General features: G+C 35.6%; 1 protein-coding gene across 15 annotated transcripts in view; it reads right to left on the reverse strand.

Moving 5' to 3' along the window:
- DLG1 (discs large MAGUK scaffold protein 1) overlaps window positions 1-15,045 on the reverse strand; it is a 274,249-nt gene that overhangs the window by 16,550 nt on the left and 242,654 nt on the right. For all 15 annotated transcript variants that reach the window (XM_030936950.1, XM_010381164.2, XM_030936930.1 and 12 more), the window contains 4 exons: window positions 7,869-7,910; window positions 5,035-5,085; window positions 4,045-4,146; window positions 3,615-3,787 (listed from right to left, as the gene is read on the reverse strand). In XM_030936950.1, the coding sequence (XP_030792810.1) occupies window positions 3,615-3,787; window positions 4,045-4,146; window positions 5,035-5,085; window positions 7,869-7,910 (368 nt within the window). The remainder of the gene's footprint in view (window positions 1-3,614; window positions 3,788-4,044; window positions 4,147-5,034; window positions 5,086-7,868; window positions 7,911-15,045) is intronic.

The raw sequence follows: 15,045 nt of genomic DNA on the forward strand, positions 1-15,045 counted from the left end.
GTCTTGTTCTGTTGACTAGGCTGGTCTTGAACTCCTGGGGCTCAAGCGATCCTCTCACCGCAGCCTCCGGAAGTGCTGGGATTATAGGCATGAGCCACTGTGCCAGGCCCAGGTTCCTATTTTTCGTTCTGCCAAGAAAAGGTATTCATAAAGACCCCAAACTACCATCTCCCCATAGCTATCATTTCATAAAAGATAAAAAATCCTAGAGTAAGGGCAAACCTTTTAAATAAACAAATGTGTGAAACCTCATTACCACTACTCAATCCTTCTATTTCTCATTTTACTAGGGACAGACAAAAACTCATAAACTAGCATATGGGACCCAATTCTGGATTTAAATGACAACTTTTCTGACAAGCTTAAACTCACTGACAAAGGATACTTAGGTTTTTAATATAGATGGGCGTTTCCGTGGTAAGCAGAGTACTAGTTATTATTTATAACAGATTTGCTTCTAGTACATTTGAAATCAGGCCCTCCCCCATAACGCAACTTCAGTTGTTTGTTTGTTTTTGAGACGAAGACTTGTTCTGTCACCCAGACTTGAGTGCAGTGGCACGATCTCGGCTTATTGCAACTTCCGCTTCTTGGGTTCGAGCAATTCTCCTGCTTCAGCCTCCCCAGTAGCTGGGATAACAGGTGTGCGCCACCACACCCAGCTAATTTTTGTGTTTTTTGTACAGATGGGGTTTCACCATGTTGGTCAGGCTGGTCTCAAATTCCTGACCTCAAGTGATCCACCCACCTCGGCCTCCCAAAGTGCTCGGATTATAAGTGTGAGCCACCACACTTGGCCCCATAATGCAACTTCTAACCCAAGGACTTGAGTCCAAGTCAATACATGATAATTTCAATTTGGTGGGCACACTTAAAATAACAAATTTAATACTGTAAAATACTCCAAACATATAGAAAAGTAAACAGACACCATGTATCCATTATCTTTTATCAGATATAAATATTTTACATTATCGCTTAAACATTTTAGTAACTTGATACTGAAATATTAATATTCTATGTTTGCTTTAGCTCTTTCTATATATGTACATAATAGTTTGAGAATAAACTGCATAATGCTCTTTTACCTCGTATTTCTTAGAAACAATGGCATCTCTTATATAATCACAATATGATTCCAAGTGGCCATCTAATGTTCCTTATTGGAAAAGAAAAAAAAAAATTCCTGGTCCAGGATCCAATTCAGGATCATAGGATCACACACTGTATTTAGTTGTAAAGTCTCCGTAGTCTCCGTCAATCTGACACAGTTCCTCAGTCTTGGTCTTTCTTGATCTTGATGTTTTTAAAGAGTATAAAATATTTATGTCATAGAATATGCCTCAACCTGGGTTTGTGTGTTTCCTCACTCTCGGATGGCAGGTTACACATTTTTGGCAGGAATACCACAGATACAATGTGTGTCCTTCTCAGTCCATCCCATCTGGGAGGTGATATTATATCTATTTGTCCCACTGGTAGTGATGCTAATTTTGATCACTTGTTTAAGGTTTTATCTGCTAGGTTTCTCCACTGTAAAATTATTACTTTTGCCTTTGTAACTGATAAGTATTTTAGGGAGGACACTTTGAGACTATATAGATATCCCGTTTTTCATCAAATGTTCACTAATTTTAGAATACACTGATGGTTTTTGCCTGAAACAATTATTACCATGCAGTTCTCAAAAGATTTTCTAATCATTTCTTCTACCTTGATTAGTAGACAGTCCAAAGTGTTCCCTTCTATCCACTTATTTACTCATATACAGATGCTCCTTGACTTATGATGGGAGTTACGTCCCAATAAACCCATCACAAGTTGAAAATACTATAAATTGAAAATGCGTTTAATATACCTACCCTACTGAATATTATAGCTTAGCCTAGATTACCTTAAATGTGCTCAGAACACTTACTCTACAGTCAGACAAAATCATCCAACATACCTGTTTTATAATTAAGTGTTGAATTTTTCATGTAATTCATTGAGTCCTGTACTACAAGTGAAAAACGGAATGGCTGTATGGGTACTTGAAGTATGGCTGCTACTGAATATGCATCACTTTTGCACCTCTGTAAAGTTGAACCATTCTAAGTTGGAGGCCATCTGTGTTTACTTCATTATGGAGTCTAGGATTTTAATTTTACTCTATATATTATAATCTGTGATTATCATTTATCTTGATATTCAAATTATCTCAGACTTGGCCAGTGGGGGACCCCACAGCTTGGTTCCTTGCCTTTTTACACACCCTCATCACTCATGGAGTACTTCCTTGTTTTTCTGGCAGCAAAAATGTTACAGGCTCATCCTGCACTTTTCCAGTCCTGGCCCCAGAATCAGCCATTTCTCTAAGGAGTCTTGGATCTTTCAATTAACGAATTATATTTAGAAGCCAAGACCTGGGCACCAGATATTCTCATGGCTTATTCAGGGTTATTTTTAGTTCTTCTTAGTGGATAGAGCAAATAAGCATACGTGTGTGTATATATAAATACACATCTTTCTATATCTACTCTATTACAATTCATGGGTTCATATTCATAGCTCTAATTATCTAATATCTCCAATCCAATTATCACAGAGTTCATTTTATCCTCTCCCTTTTTCTGACAGCCAAACCTCACTCCCACTACTGTCATTATATTAGTTTATTTGCTCAACCCTAGAATATATATTAGTTTCAGAACTGTAAGACCATACACTCCACCCAACAAACCTACTAATTGAATTTTATTTTGTTTACAGATCTTTCTGTCTTCAGCTTGTGTTAAAGAATCTCTGGGATTAAGACTTCTCCCTTCTCCCCTCTTCAATGTAGTTATTCATTTGAAATGGCTGGACATCATTTCCTATGTACAAAGGCCATTTTTATATCTTATTTTTGTGTGAACTATGTATTCTCATCTTTTGTCCATTTTTTTTTTCCTATTGGGTTTCTGGTCTCTATTCCCTGTTTTTATGAGTTCTTTATATATTGGGAATATTAGCGCTTTTCTTCTTGCAAATTTTTTCTGTCAGTTGTCTTTTGACATTGTTAATGGTGTTTTCTAACAGTTTTTGGAAAAGTTCTTTAGCCATAAAAAAAGTTTTTAAAAATTTTAAGTGGTTAGATTTATTGAACTTTTTCTTTTCTTTCTTTTTTTTTTTTTTTTAAGAGCCAGGGTCTTGTTCTGTTGCCCAGGCTGGAATTCAGTGGCATGATCATAGCTCGCTGCAGCCTCAAATTCCCAGGCTTAAATGATCTTCTCAACTCAGCCTTCTCAGTAGCTAGGACTATAAGGGTGTGCTGCCATACCTGGCCCTTATCTCCTTATAATATATGCTGGAGGGCTAGGGTTAAACAAAAGGTCTATCTCTAGCAAATGACCTTAAAATAACTTCTCCTCTTACATTCATGTTACCATTTCTATTTTCACTTTCTTTGTCTACCTTATTTACCTGTTTTATCTTGTATGCACTTTCCTGAGCCACCAAAAATTAATTATGTAGGTAAGCAAATTCATTACGTTAATAAAACTAATTAATGCTGTATCTATCCTATCACTCTTTCATACTGTCAAAGGCATATCTGATTAGAAGCTATATTCTGGGATTAGTCTGATGCTTACCTTTTCTGCTACTTCTCGCACAGACTGAACACTTGTTCCATATAGATGATTGTTATACTGGCCAGCTTCAATGAATTTATGTTCCTGGATATCTTTTTCCATCTGCTCTCTTGAAGTCACAAAATGATAATCTCTTCCGTCTACCTCATAATCTCGTTTTGGTCTAGTTGTATCTTTAACAGAAAAAAACTTGGGGAAGTGTTTAATATTAAAAAAAAACCCACAATAAATCCATTTTCTACTTACATCATTATTTTGTCAAGTTCAACAGATTAATTCAACTCTGAGAAAGGACAATAATATGGAGGATGGAAGAGGAACTGATAAAATAGGCACAAACTGTGAAAAAATGGTTCCACCTGTGTTTCCCACACACAGTGACAGGCACTGTTAAGAGTAACAATGACATGTTTTTGTCTGGTTTACTCACGAGGGACACAGGATCCAAATTTGTCGGGAAACTCTGAGATCAAGTCGTCATTGATCCGGTCTTTCATGGGTCCCAGTATGATCACTGGCCGAGTGTAATTAACTATAAAGATAAACTGCACGTTAAAAGGAATAAACAGTCAACAAATATCAATGTATTTTATTTCACTAGAGAACAAAAATGCCCTTAACTGTTTTAAACAATTTTTTTCCTCTTTCTCCATCTCACTCAACCATCAACCAAAGATGCATAACTTGCTCTTTTATAATCTTGACTAAGATCTTAAACTCTACTCAGTCTTCTGTTAGAAGTCATATTGATAAATCAACCAAGTTAAATTTGGTATGTTAGCAGATAATGTTTCTTTACATTGCAAATCAAAGCATAAAGTATAGTGTTATACAGATGGCTTTGAAGTAGAAATTGTGAGGAAGCAGAGCAAAGAAGGGCAGAAAAGAAATTGGATGTGGGAAGTGATATAATCCCAGTAGTAGTGTTCTAAAAAGATGATCTAACAGAAGTATAAACTCTGGGTTGTATGGGATCATGCTGGAAGAATGGAGATTGGTAGTGAGACTGAGAACTAACACTGTGAGAGAAGGGATGAAAAGAAGGTCATAAATAAGAAAGAAGTAGAATAAACAGTGCCCAGAACCTAACTGGATGAGGAGGAGGAGGAACGGAGAAGGCTCAAAGATGCTTCCAAGATTTTCAAAAAAGGGTTATTTGGAAGATAGTGATGCTAACAAGAACACTGGAACGAAGTTGCTTAGGAAATACAACACAAATATAAAAGTCAATATGAAATGACTAGATTCTAATATACTGTGTAGTAACCTATGTTTCATAAACACATGTAGTAAATTTCTGCATATAAATGTAGTAAAAAAAATTCTAATATAACATTTTTTGGGGGTATTAGACTTTTTTCTCCCAAATTAAAAAGTATATTCTTCTAGAAGATTATAAACATCAATAGTCTTCACAAACCTTCTTGTTGGTTCACTGGTTCATAAGATAAGACGTACTCTTCTTGACCACCTATTAGAAAGTGAAGGCACAGATGAAAAATGTGTCAAGATAATTGATGCTCATCTAATTCTTCATGAACAACGTTATACATTACTACAACTTTCCCGAGAAAATGGCAAAGATATGGAAAGGTACTTTATGGCAAGATTTAGTAAAAAAAAAAAAAAAAAAAAAAAAAAAAAAAAAGTGGCAAATTATAAAGTCATAAAAGTGAGTTTGCTAAATGTAAAACAAAATACAAATGGGCTATTTAATCAATATTATATTTTATAGATAATCAAATCTAAAAATCTTCATTTGTGATGCTGTTTACTTAGAATCTAAGAAATATTAAATCTGTTAAAGATTAATGCTTTAATGAGCAGTCTATCTATCTATCTATCATCTGTATACATATTAGGTAACTTGTTACTATTAAAAACATGCTACTTTTTTAGTTCTACCAACTATAATATTGAATACAGTATATTTTATTTTTAAAATAATTACATCGTAAAATTAAAAATTATAAATGCAAAGGTGAAACTATTGTTACTATTTCACTGATGAAAAAATTCACTAACTCAACTTTGTAAAAAATAATAAATTTAATGTGAGTCAAAAAGAGCTTTAGATAAAACTAAATCCTTCCAATAAAATAAACCACAGTGATAGTAATTCGCTTTGACCTTAAAAGCACAAGAAGTTAAAGCTTCTAAAGGTTAAATTAAAGGTTCAGAGCTTAAGAAATATTCTAAATGAAAGAGTCTACAAATGATATCTGAATCCAGTGTAAAGAAATAAAAAGAGTTAAAAACTCTAAGAGTTGTTGTTGTTTTTTTTTTTGAGATGGAGTTTTGCTCGTTGCCAGGCTGGTGTGCAATGGCATGGTCTCAGCTCACTGCAACCTCTACCTCCTGGGTTCAAGCGGTTCTCCTGCCTCAGCCTCCCGAGTAGCTGGGATTACAGGCAGTGCGCCATCATGCCCAGCTAATTTTGTATTTTTAGTAGAGATGGGGTTTCTCTGTGTTAGTCAGGCTGGTCTCGAACTCCCGACCTCAGGTGATCTGCCCGCCTTGGCCTCCCAAAGTGCTGGGATTATAGGCATGAACCACCACACCTGGCCAAAAACTCTAGTTTTAAAATAACACATACCCCCCTCACCCCACAGTGAAAATTAGAAAAGACTGTGTTAACTCAAGTGGTTCAATGAAAGCAATCAATATTGGATAATGTATTTGAAGATTTTCTCTTTAATTATCAAGATCCTATAACAATTTTACCACGAATTTTGCGATTGGTTTATATTATATGTATGTACCTGTAGGTCTTTTAAATCCATACATGAGCATAAACATTCTTTTCTGCTTTAAAAGTGTGTATTTATTTGTTTTCAATTTTATTATCAAAGCATATAAAACTGATATTTTATAAGCTGTTTTTTTAAAGTACTGGATGTAAAACATGCCTTACATACTAGCAAACACATGCAATTTGAATATTTCACACATTAATAATTCATGCAAATGGTAAGACAGACAGTATATACTTTCATTACCTCTTTTTAGCCTAGAAAGCCACTCAGCTACCCTATAGTGGGTTCTGGTTATAAGCAATAAAATGCTGAAATACAGGAAATCATTTCCACACCAAAAAAAATCATTAAGTAACTACTATGTAGAAAAATAATCAACCAAATGAATGACGGTTAAAAGTATATACTGTCAACATGAAAAAGTATTAGGGACTGATATTAACAGGATGGACCTTTTGAGCAGCCATACTCATCTGTAATCAAGATTACTTTCATATTAGACAGCAGTAAAAAAAGAAAGTTAGAAAAGTAATTTTAATTTTTAAGGTGTTACAACTGATATTATGTACCCTCCCCCTTCTCCCATGCCCCAAGTCTGTTTAAAACATCACATGGTTGTGCAGTTCACTTAATAAAACCAAGAATGTAATATAAAACAGCAAAAGAGAAATTAGTATTATTTTTCGGGCGATCACTGAAAATGTTTCCTTATTTCTTCTGTTCACCAAGTGCTGATGATAAACAATAACGTGACCCAGATCAGTATTGGTGACAAAGAATAAAAAAGGAAATAAAGCTAATGATAATTTAGCATTACTGAAAAATACTGTTTTAGTGCTCATGTTAAAAACAGAATTATTATTATTATTATTATTATTATTATTATTGAGACGGAGTCTCGCTCTGTCGCCCGGGCTGGAGTGCTGTGGCCAGATCTCAGCTCACTGCAAGCTCCGCCTCCCGGGTTCACGCCATTCTCCTGCCTCAGCCTCCCGAGTAGCTGGGACTACAGGCACCCACCACCTCGCCCGGCTAGATTTTTGTATTTTTTAGTAGAGACGGGGTTTCACCGTGTTAGCCAGGATGGTCTCGATCTCCTGACCTCGTGATCCGCCCGTCTCGGCCTCCCAAAGTGCTGGGATTACAGGCTTCAGCCACGGCGCCCGGCCAAAAACAGAATTATTAAACAGAATGTCAAAATACAAGTTTTCCCTCATTTAACTATTTGCTTCTTATAAAAAATACATATACATATGTATCATGTACACAAATAATTACTAAACTGTTTTTAGTATTTTATTAAAATTTTATAAATTAACCTCTACATATATAGTATGATTTTATTTTTCAAGTACAGAATTTTACTTGTCTCTCCCCGATTTTAAAATAACGATCACATAACTCTAAGTTTTTAGAACGTATCACTAAGAATCCCTCCACCCCCGCGGAGGACGGATTACACAAGATTACAAAAGAACAAGTAACTTAAGACACTTACGGTAACTACTTTCACTATCGCTGGCATTAGAAGTTACATGCTCTGAAATTGCAGGACAATGAAAAAAAGTAAAGAAAACAGTGTCATGAGTTTAAAAAGCAAATAATCAAAATAAAATGTTGCGATATAAGCCATATATAACAAAATAATTTTTTAAAAGTGTTTTTCATTTTCTTTAAAAATACTATTTTTTTCAAATAATAAATATTAGCAAAGGAAAACACCTGTAATTAAGGACAATGCCTTATTTTTGTACAACACAGTTTCTGAACAAATCTATTATAAATAGCAACTAGAATATGACAAAAAGGGCAAAGTGATCCTGAATTAGTCCAAATGTAGACATAGAACCCAATGGAGAAAATACTGTTGGCACTATCTCAGTTTCTGAACCGGCAGTAACTGGCAAAGGGGACACACTAAGCAAATAGATGCCCATTTTAATGAAGGGATGTCTTTGTAATTAAAAATAAAGAGATCATCTTATTTTCAGTCCAGCTTCGCTCGTGTTTCTGAAGATGAAAATCCATGTTTCTGAGATCATACAGATAAAGGATTTTAGAAGTTATAAATTCAGATGTCTCAGCTGGAAGGGAATGCACCAATGGTGGCACTGCATTTTTTTTTTTTTTTTTTGAGGCGGAGTCTCGCTCTGTCGCCCAGGCTGGAGTGCAGTGGCCGGATCTCAGCTCACTGCAAGCTCCGCCTCCCGGGTTCACGCCATTCTCCTGCCTCAGCCTCCTGAGTAGCTGGGACTACAGGCGCCCGCCACCTCGCCCGGCTAGTTTTTTGTATTTTTAGTAGAGACGGAGTTTCACCATGTTAGCCAGGATGGTCTCGATCTCCTGACCTCGTGATCCGCCCGTCTCGGCCTCCCAAAGTGCTGGGATTACAGGCTTGAGCCACCGTGCCCGGCCAACACTGCATTTTAAAACCAACTAATTCCCCTCCTTAAAAGTGACTCCGTTTCACGACTTCATTGCTTAGTAAACAATAGGCACGCTTCTCATCCATGTAAATGTAATCTCAAATATTCTCCCAATAAATATCCCCCTTGCATTAAACAAAGACTAATACATTTATTTCTAAAAAATAAAAATAAAACTTTCAACGAGACAGGGAAACCGACATTTTTATTTTAACTTTTTTTTTTTTTAAATTAAAGGGACAGGGCCTCACTCTGTTGCTCAGGTAGGAGTGCAGTATACCACTGCACTATAGCTCACTGCAGCCTCCATCTCCTCTCCTGGGCTTCTGTGATCTTCCCATCTTAGACCAGAGTGGCTGGGACTTCAGGTATGTACCACTATGCTCTGCTAAAATTTTGTTTTTTTAATAAAAGAGACAAGTCTCAACCATGTTGCCCAGACTGATCTCAAACTCCAGGCCTCAAGGGATCCTCCCATTTCAGCTTCCCAAAGTGCTGAGATTACAGGTGTGAACCACCACACCCAGCTGGAAATTTTTTTCTTTTTTCTTTTTTTGAGACAGTCTCCCTTTGTTGCCCAGGTTGGAGTGCAGTGGCACGATCTCAGCTCACTGCAACCTCTGCCTCCTAGGTTTAAGCAATTCAATTCTTGTGTCTCAGACACCCGAGTACCTGGCACTACAGGTGTATAGCACCAGGCCCAGCTAATTGCTCTATTTTTAGTAGAGACTGGTTTCACCATGTTGGCCAGGCTGATACTGAACTCCTGAGATCAAGCGATCCGTCTGCCTTGGCCTCCCAAAGTGCTGAGATTACAGGCATGAGCCACTGCGCCTGGGTGGAAATAAAATTTTTTAAGGTAAAAAAAAGTTTGAGGCTGGGCATGGTGGCACATGCCTGTAATCCCAGCACTTTGCGAAGGTGAGGCAGGAGGATCACTTAAGACCAGGAGTTCGAGATCAGCTTGGGTAACATGGAGAGACACTGTCTGGAAAAAAAAAAAAAAAAAAAAAAAAATGCTGGGCTTGGTGGTACATGTCTGTAATTCTAGCTATTCAAGAGGTTGAGGTGGGAAGACCGCTCAAGCCAAAGGGTTCCAGGCTGCAGTGAGCTATGAATATACCACCGCACTCCAGCGTGGGTGACAGTGTGAGATCCTGTCCCTAAGAAACAAAAACAAAAAAGAAAAAAGTTTGAAGATAAGTATCTGCTATACCATACCACTCACAGAGTCTCCTAAAATCAAGTATCACTATTAAAACGTACAGTGAATGGTTGAACTTAAGATTTCAAATTAAATAAGATTTTTGAACTGCTATCATAATGAAAAATAAGTCTGTTATTTTAACTTTCAAAGACAAGATATAACTTTCTTAATCATGATTACAATACATTTTAAATAAAGCAGAGACTTTAAAAATTGCAAGAAGAATTCACTAATATATGTAAGCACATGTAAAATGGTAGGTTTTTCTTTGGAGTCTTGCTCTGTTCCCCAGGCTGGAGTTCAGTGGCAAGATCTCGGCTCTCTACAACCTCCGCCTCCCAGGTTCAAGCTATTCTCCTGCCTCAGCCTCCTGAGTAGCTGGGATTACAGGTGTGCACCACCACACCCAAATTTTTGTATTTTTAGTAGAGACCAGGTTTTGCCATGTTGGTTAGGCTGGTCTTGAACTCCTGATCTCAGGAGATCCACCTGCCTCGGCCTCCCAAAGTGCTGGGATTACAGGCTTGAGCCACCGCACCTGGTCAAATGGTAGGTTTTTTTAAAGCTTATATTAAAATATTTCTTTCCATTCACCACATGGGCTTGATAGCAATACTTTAAAATTGGTGTATAATATTCTATTAGATTGATAAATTATTTACCTTGCTATTTATTATTTAGGTATTTTTAATTGCTTTAAACTGTTTTTCACAAGTATCAACAATTATGAATGTCTTCATTTATATATACCTTTAAACTTTTTGTCCTATTTCCTTAAATTTCATTCCCAGAAACACGCCACATTAAAAAAAAGAGTTATTCTGTTTATATTAGCATTGGTATCACCCTCTGCCATCTCTAGTTTGTAAACTAAAGAAAAATTAGTTATTGCAAAGGGGAGTATAAGTGGGAGTACAGAAGAAACAGAATTGGTAAATTTTCAGTTGACAATTATGAAAGCTGGATAAACAAATACTTGCAGGGTTTATTTTTACTACTCTTCTACTATTGAATGTATCTGATATTTATATAATAAAAAGTTTAAGTTACCAAAATCTCTTCACTATCTGTTTTTTTGGGATTTCTTCTACTCACCTTAAACCCTCTAAGATTGCCAAAAGCTATACAACAATCAAACTCTGCAAGTTCTTTCAAATATCATTCTACTTATTAGCTCTTCTACAATAAAACCTCACTACTCAAAGTATGGTCCTTAGAATAGCATCATCATCATCATTTGGAATGTTACTAGAAAAATCAAATGTTTTTCTTTTGATAATTGAAAATGTTCCTCGTAAAACCATTTTACAGAAGAAGATAGTCAAATTACCAATAAACATACAGAAAAGTGTTCAAGTTAATTACTTGTCAGGGAAACGCAAATTAAAACCACAAAGGGTGTCTCTACCATCCACCAGAATGGCTAAAGTGAAAACACAAAACAGACATGTCAAGCATCGACAACGATATGCAGCAACGGGGGTTCATATACTAGGAACGGGCCAACTGAGAAAACTACTTGGGAAAACTATGTGGCAATATCTACTAAGGCTGGACAAAAGTGTATCTATATGATCCAGCAATTCCTTTCCTAGCTATTTCCCCAACAGAAAGGCATATATATGCTTACCACAAGACATGGGTAAGAATGTTCAAAGTAACACTATTTAAAATAGCTCCAAACATACGTTTATTTATAAGACTGAGACAATATATGTAGTTTCATATTTTACTTTTTTCATATATAGTGAGCATTTCCCCATGTCATTATCTCTAAATATGATTTTTGATGGTTATGTAATATTACATAGTATGGATAAATCATACTTGATCAGCACTTCCTAATTGCAAGGCATTTTGCCATGGTTTTAATTTTTTATTTTTGCTGTTATTACTAAATAATACTATAATAAGCATTCTAATATACAAGGCTTTATCTCTATCTCTAATTACATCCTTAGGATAAATTCTTTGAAGAGTATTTAGTGGGTCAAAAGATGTGCTTTTTCACAAAGGCTGTGCCAGTTTACACTCCTAATTGTAATACATTAAAAGCAGGAATTTAGCAGAACTCTCTTCGTCACGGGTTTTGCTTTTAAACAAAAGTCTGCAAAGTGACAGGTAAAACATCATTTTGCTTATCACTACTAGGCAATTAAACATTTTTTACATGCTTATTTCATCTGCTTATCTTTTGAGCACTCTTGTCCAGCTTTCTAATGGAGAGTTAGCTTGTTTCTTATTACCTGTTAAATAGTGTAAAGATATTATCCCTGTGGCATACATGGTACAAACACATTCTTCAAATTTTTATTTTTATTTTGTTTTTGATAGCTTTTTTTTTTTTTTTTTTTTTCTTTTTTAAGACGGAGTCTTGCTATGTCACCCAGGCTGGAGAGCAGTGGCGTGATCTCAGCTTACTGCAACCTTTACCTCCCAGGTTCAAGTGGTTCTCCTGCCTCAGCCTCCTGAGTAGCTTGGATTACAGGTGTGCACCACCATGCCTGGCAATTTTTGTACTTTTAGTAGAGACGGGGTTTTGCCACGTTGGCCAGGCTGGTCTCGAATTCCTGACCTCAGGTGATCTGCTGGCCTCAGCCTCCCAAAGTGCTGGGATTACAGGCGTGAGCCACCACGCCCAGCCTGATTGTGATGTTTGATCAACAGATCTATTTCAAATCTCTCTAACCAAGTTTTATCATTGTACTCAAACGTTTCTTCCTGACAGAGTATATCATGTTTCTCTTCTGGCTCTCCTCTACTACTACATCATCAATCTGAAGCAATGATACTACTCTTACATCTTGTTCGTAATGCAAATGAAGATAAGTCTGTTTTTGGCATTTACAAGCTCTGCACAACTATGTGTACGTCTTTAAAATGAGAAGAAAGCAAAGACATATGTAGCAGGAAACCTCTGTGTCTGAGGAAATTTTTGAGGTGTTGTACAAAATGGAAAGTTGTAAAAATGGAAAGGCTACATGTAATAAGAACAAACAAACCTTGTCTCAAATCTTACGTCATAATTTTACTTCTGAGTACCTTATGTATCTTTATTGAGTTACGTTTCCTTTCAGTCTCTGTTAAAGGAATCTTACCTAGTTCTAGTCCCTTGAGCTTTTTCAAAATTACCTCCTTAAAGCATAAAAGCTGCACAGGCTTTTATTTCTAGCTTTTCACAAATGATGATTTAGTTGCATTCTCCCAAACTTCCATTGTACTCTCATTAGTTCTGTTTAGCAAAATTAGGTTTGATAAAACAATTTCTCTGTTTTTGCTACTGTCAACAGGGCAAATATATAATTTACCTGACTCTCTTCTTCTCAGAATAAAGAACAAATGAATTCATGTCTATACAAAGCATTCTATGGTATCACTTCTATTTCTCTGCTCTTCAATTAAATACTCCATTTTTCATAGGTTGTATGAATTTACAGCAGATACACATTTTTTTCTTGATATTCCAGTGTTATTCCATGTCTCTTCAACAGGTTGGGTTCTCTGGAGTAACTTAACCTCTGCTTGGGGTTGAGTTTTGTTCCAGTAAGGCCTGATGACTACCTATATTAAGTTGCACTTATTTTCTTATATTAAAGTCTCTCAAGATTTTGCTTAGTTTATGCCCTATATTCTTAACTTTAGAATATAAGCAACTGAGGCCTCACGTAATGTCCTTGAACACATCCTTCTTCCCAGTATTTACTACTATATAATCATGGGCACCTTGTCAACTGCCTTATGTCATCTATTTTATGTGATAACCTCCATCATATCCAGTTTTAGAATTTTACTGATATTTTTCTGTCTTCTCCAACATTTTCTGAATAAAATCTTGATCTGATGATCAAGTTACCAGGTGAATAAATTCTTTTAATTCCTGTGAGATGAAGCACAGAAATCTATTATTCAAGGGATCTTAGGTCACTCTCCAGAAAATAAAATATTTTTCTGAATAACATTGTCTGATAATCAGTTACTATTTTTCACAGTATTTCTCTTCCAAAGTCCCGATCTTCAATTAGAACCAGAGATACAGGGTCAAAGTATAATTATCATCTATTGTAACATCAATAGGGGAACCAAATTCTTCATTTAGTTTCTTTTTCTAAGAGTTTCCTATGTCTCTGTTCACTTAACAGATAAGAAAAATCTATGGGTCCATTTGTTGATTCATACCACCTCTAAAGTATGTTATCAATCTCAAAATAAATTCTATAGCATACATAAACTGTGGTAGTATCTTCCAGTTTTAGAGGTTTTCATTGATAATTTTCCCCAAATGTAAGAGATTAAACAATGCGTGCCACTACTGATAGGAAATCTGTGGCCCTTACTAAATCCTATAAAGGCACACGCAAAAATAACAAAGTGTGTCTAACAGAAAGAGTTGTACATAAACATACTGTCCTCAATCTAATACAAACTTTAATCACTAAGGTTGAAATAAAAGTACCTACAGTTTAGATTAAAATTCCAGTATAAACTTAGCATAAATCGGAAAAATGCCTCATGTAAAATTTAATGCTTATTAATGTAGGTCTTAGAAAGTTAGAAGATATTGGCTATATGCTTAATGATCAATGAATTAACAAAGAAGTTTCAAAATGTTTAATAATCTAAATAGAAAGAACCATTTAGAAAACAAGAGATTAAAAGATTACTTCTATGAGTCACTGTAACCTCAAGTTACTCAGTAATGTTTGGTAAATTTTCATAGTTAAGCAATTTGAAAACACGCGCAAATTAAAAATTTTATTTGCTAAAATGGCTTCTTGCTTCATTCATTCATTCCAACATTTATTGAATGACTTCTACATACTAGAACCTGTGTGAAGCTTTACATGAAGATTAAGTAACTAGCTAGAAAATTAAACAAGAACAGCAGCAACAAAAACCAAAAACAAAGGCAACATCTTAGCTAAAGGAAAAACAAAATAGTTCTTATACTCCGGTGGTAACTTACAACTTTCTCAAAAAAAAAAAAAAAAAAAAAAAAAAAAAAAAAAAAAAAAAAAAAAAAGAGATACACAACTTATCCCCTC

The sequence above is a fragment of the Rhinopithecus roxellana genome, chromosome 1, assembly GCF_007565055.1.
Source record: "Rhinopithecus roxellana isolate Shanxi Qingling chromosome 1, ASM756505v1, whole genome shotgun sequence".
In the NCBI taxonomy this organism is placed as follows: Eukaryota; Metazoa; Chordata; class Mammalia; order Primates; family Cercopithecidae; genus Rhinopithecus; species Rhinopithecus roxellana.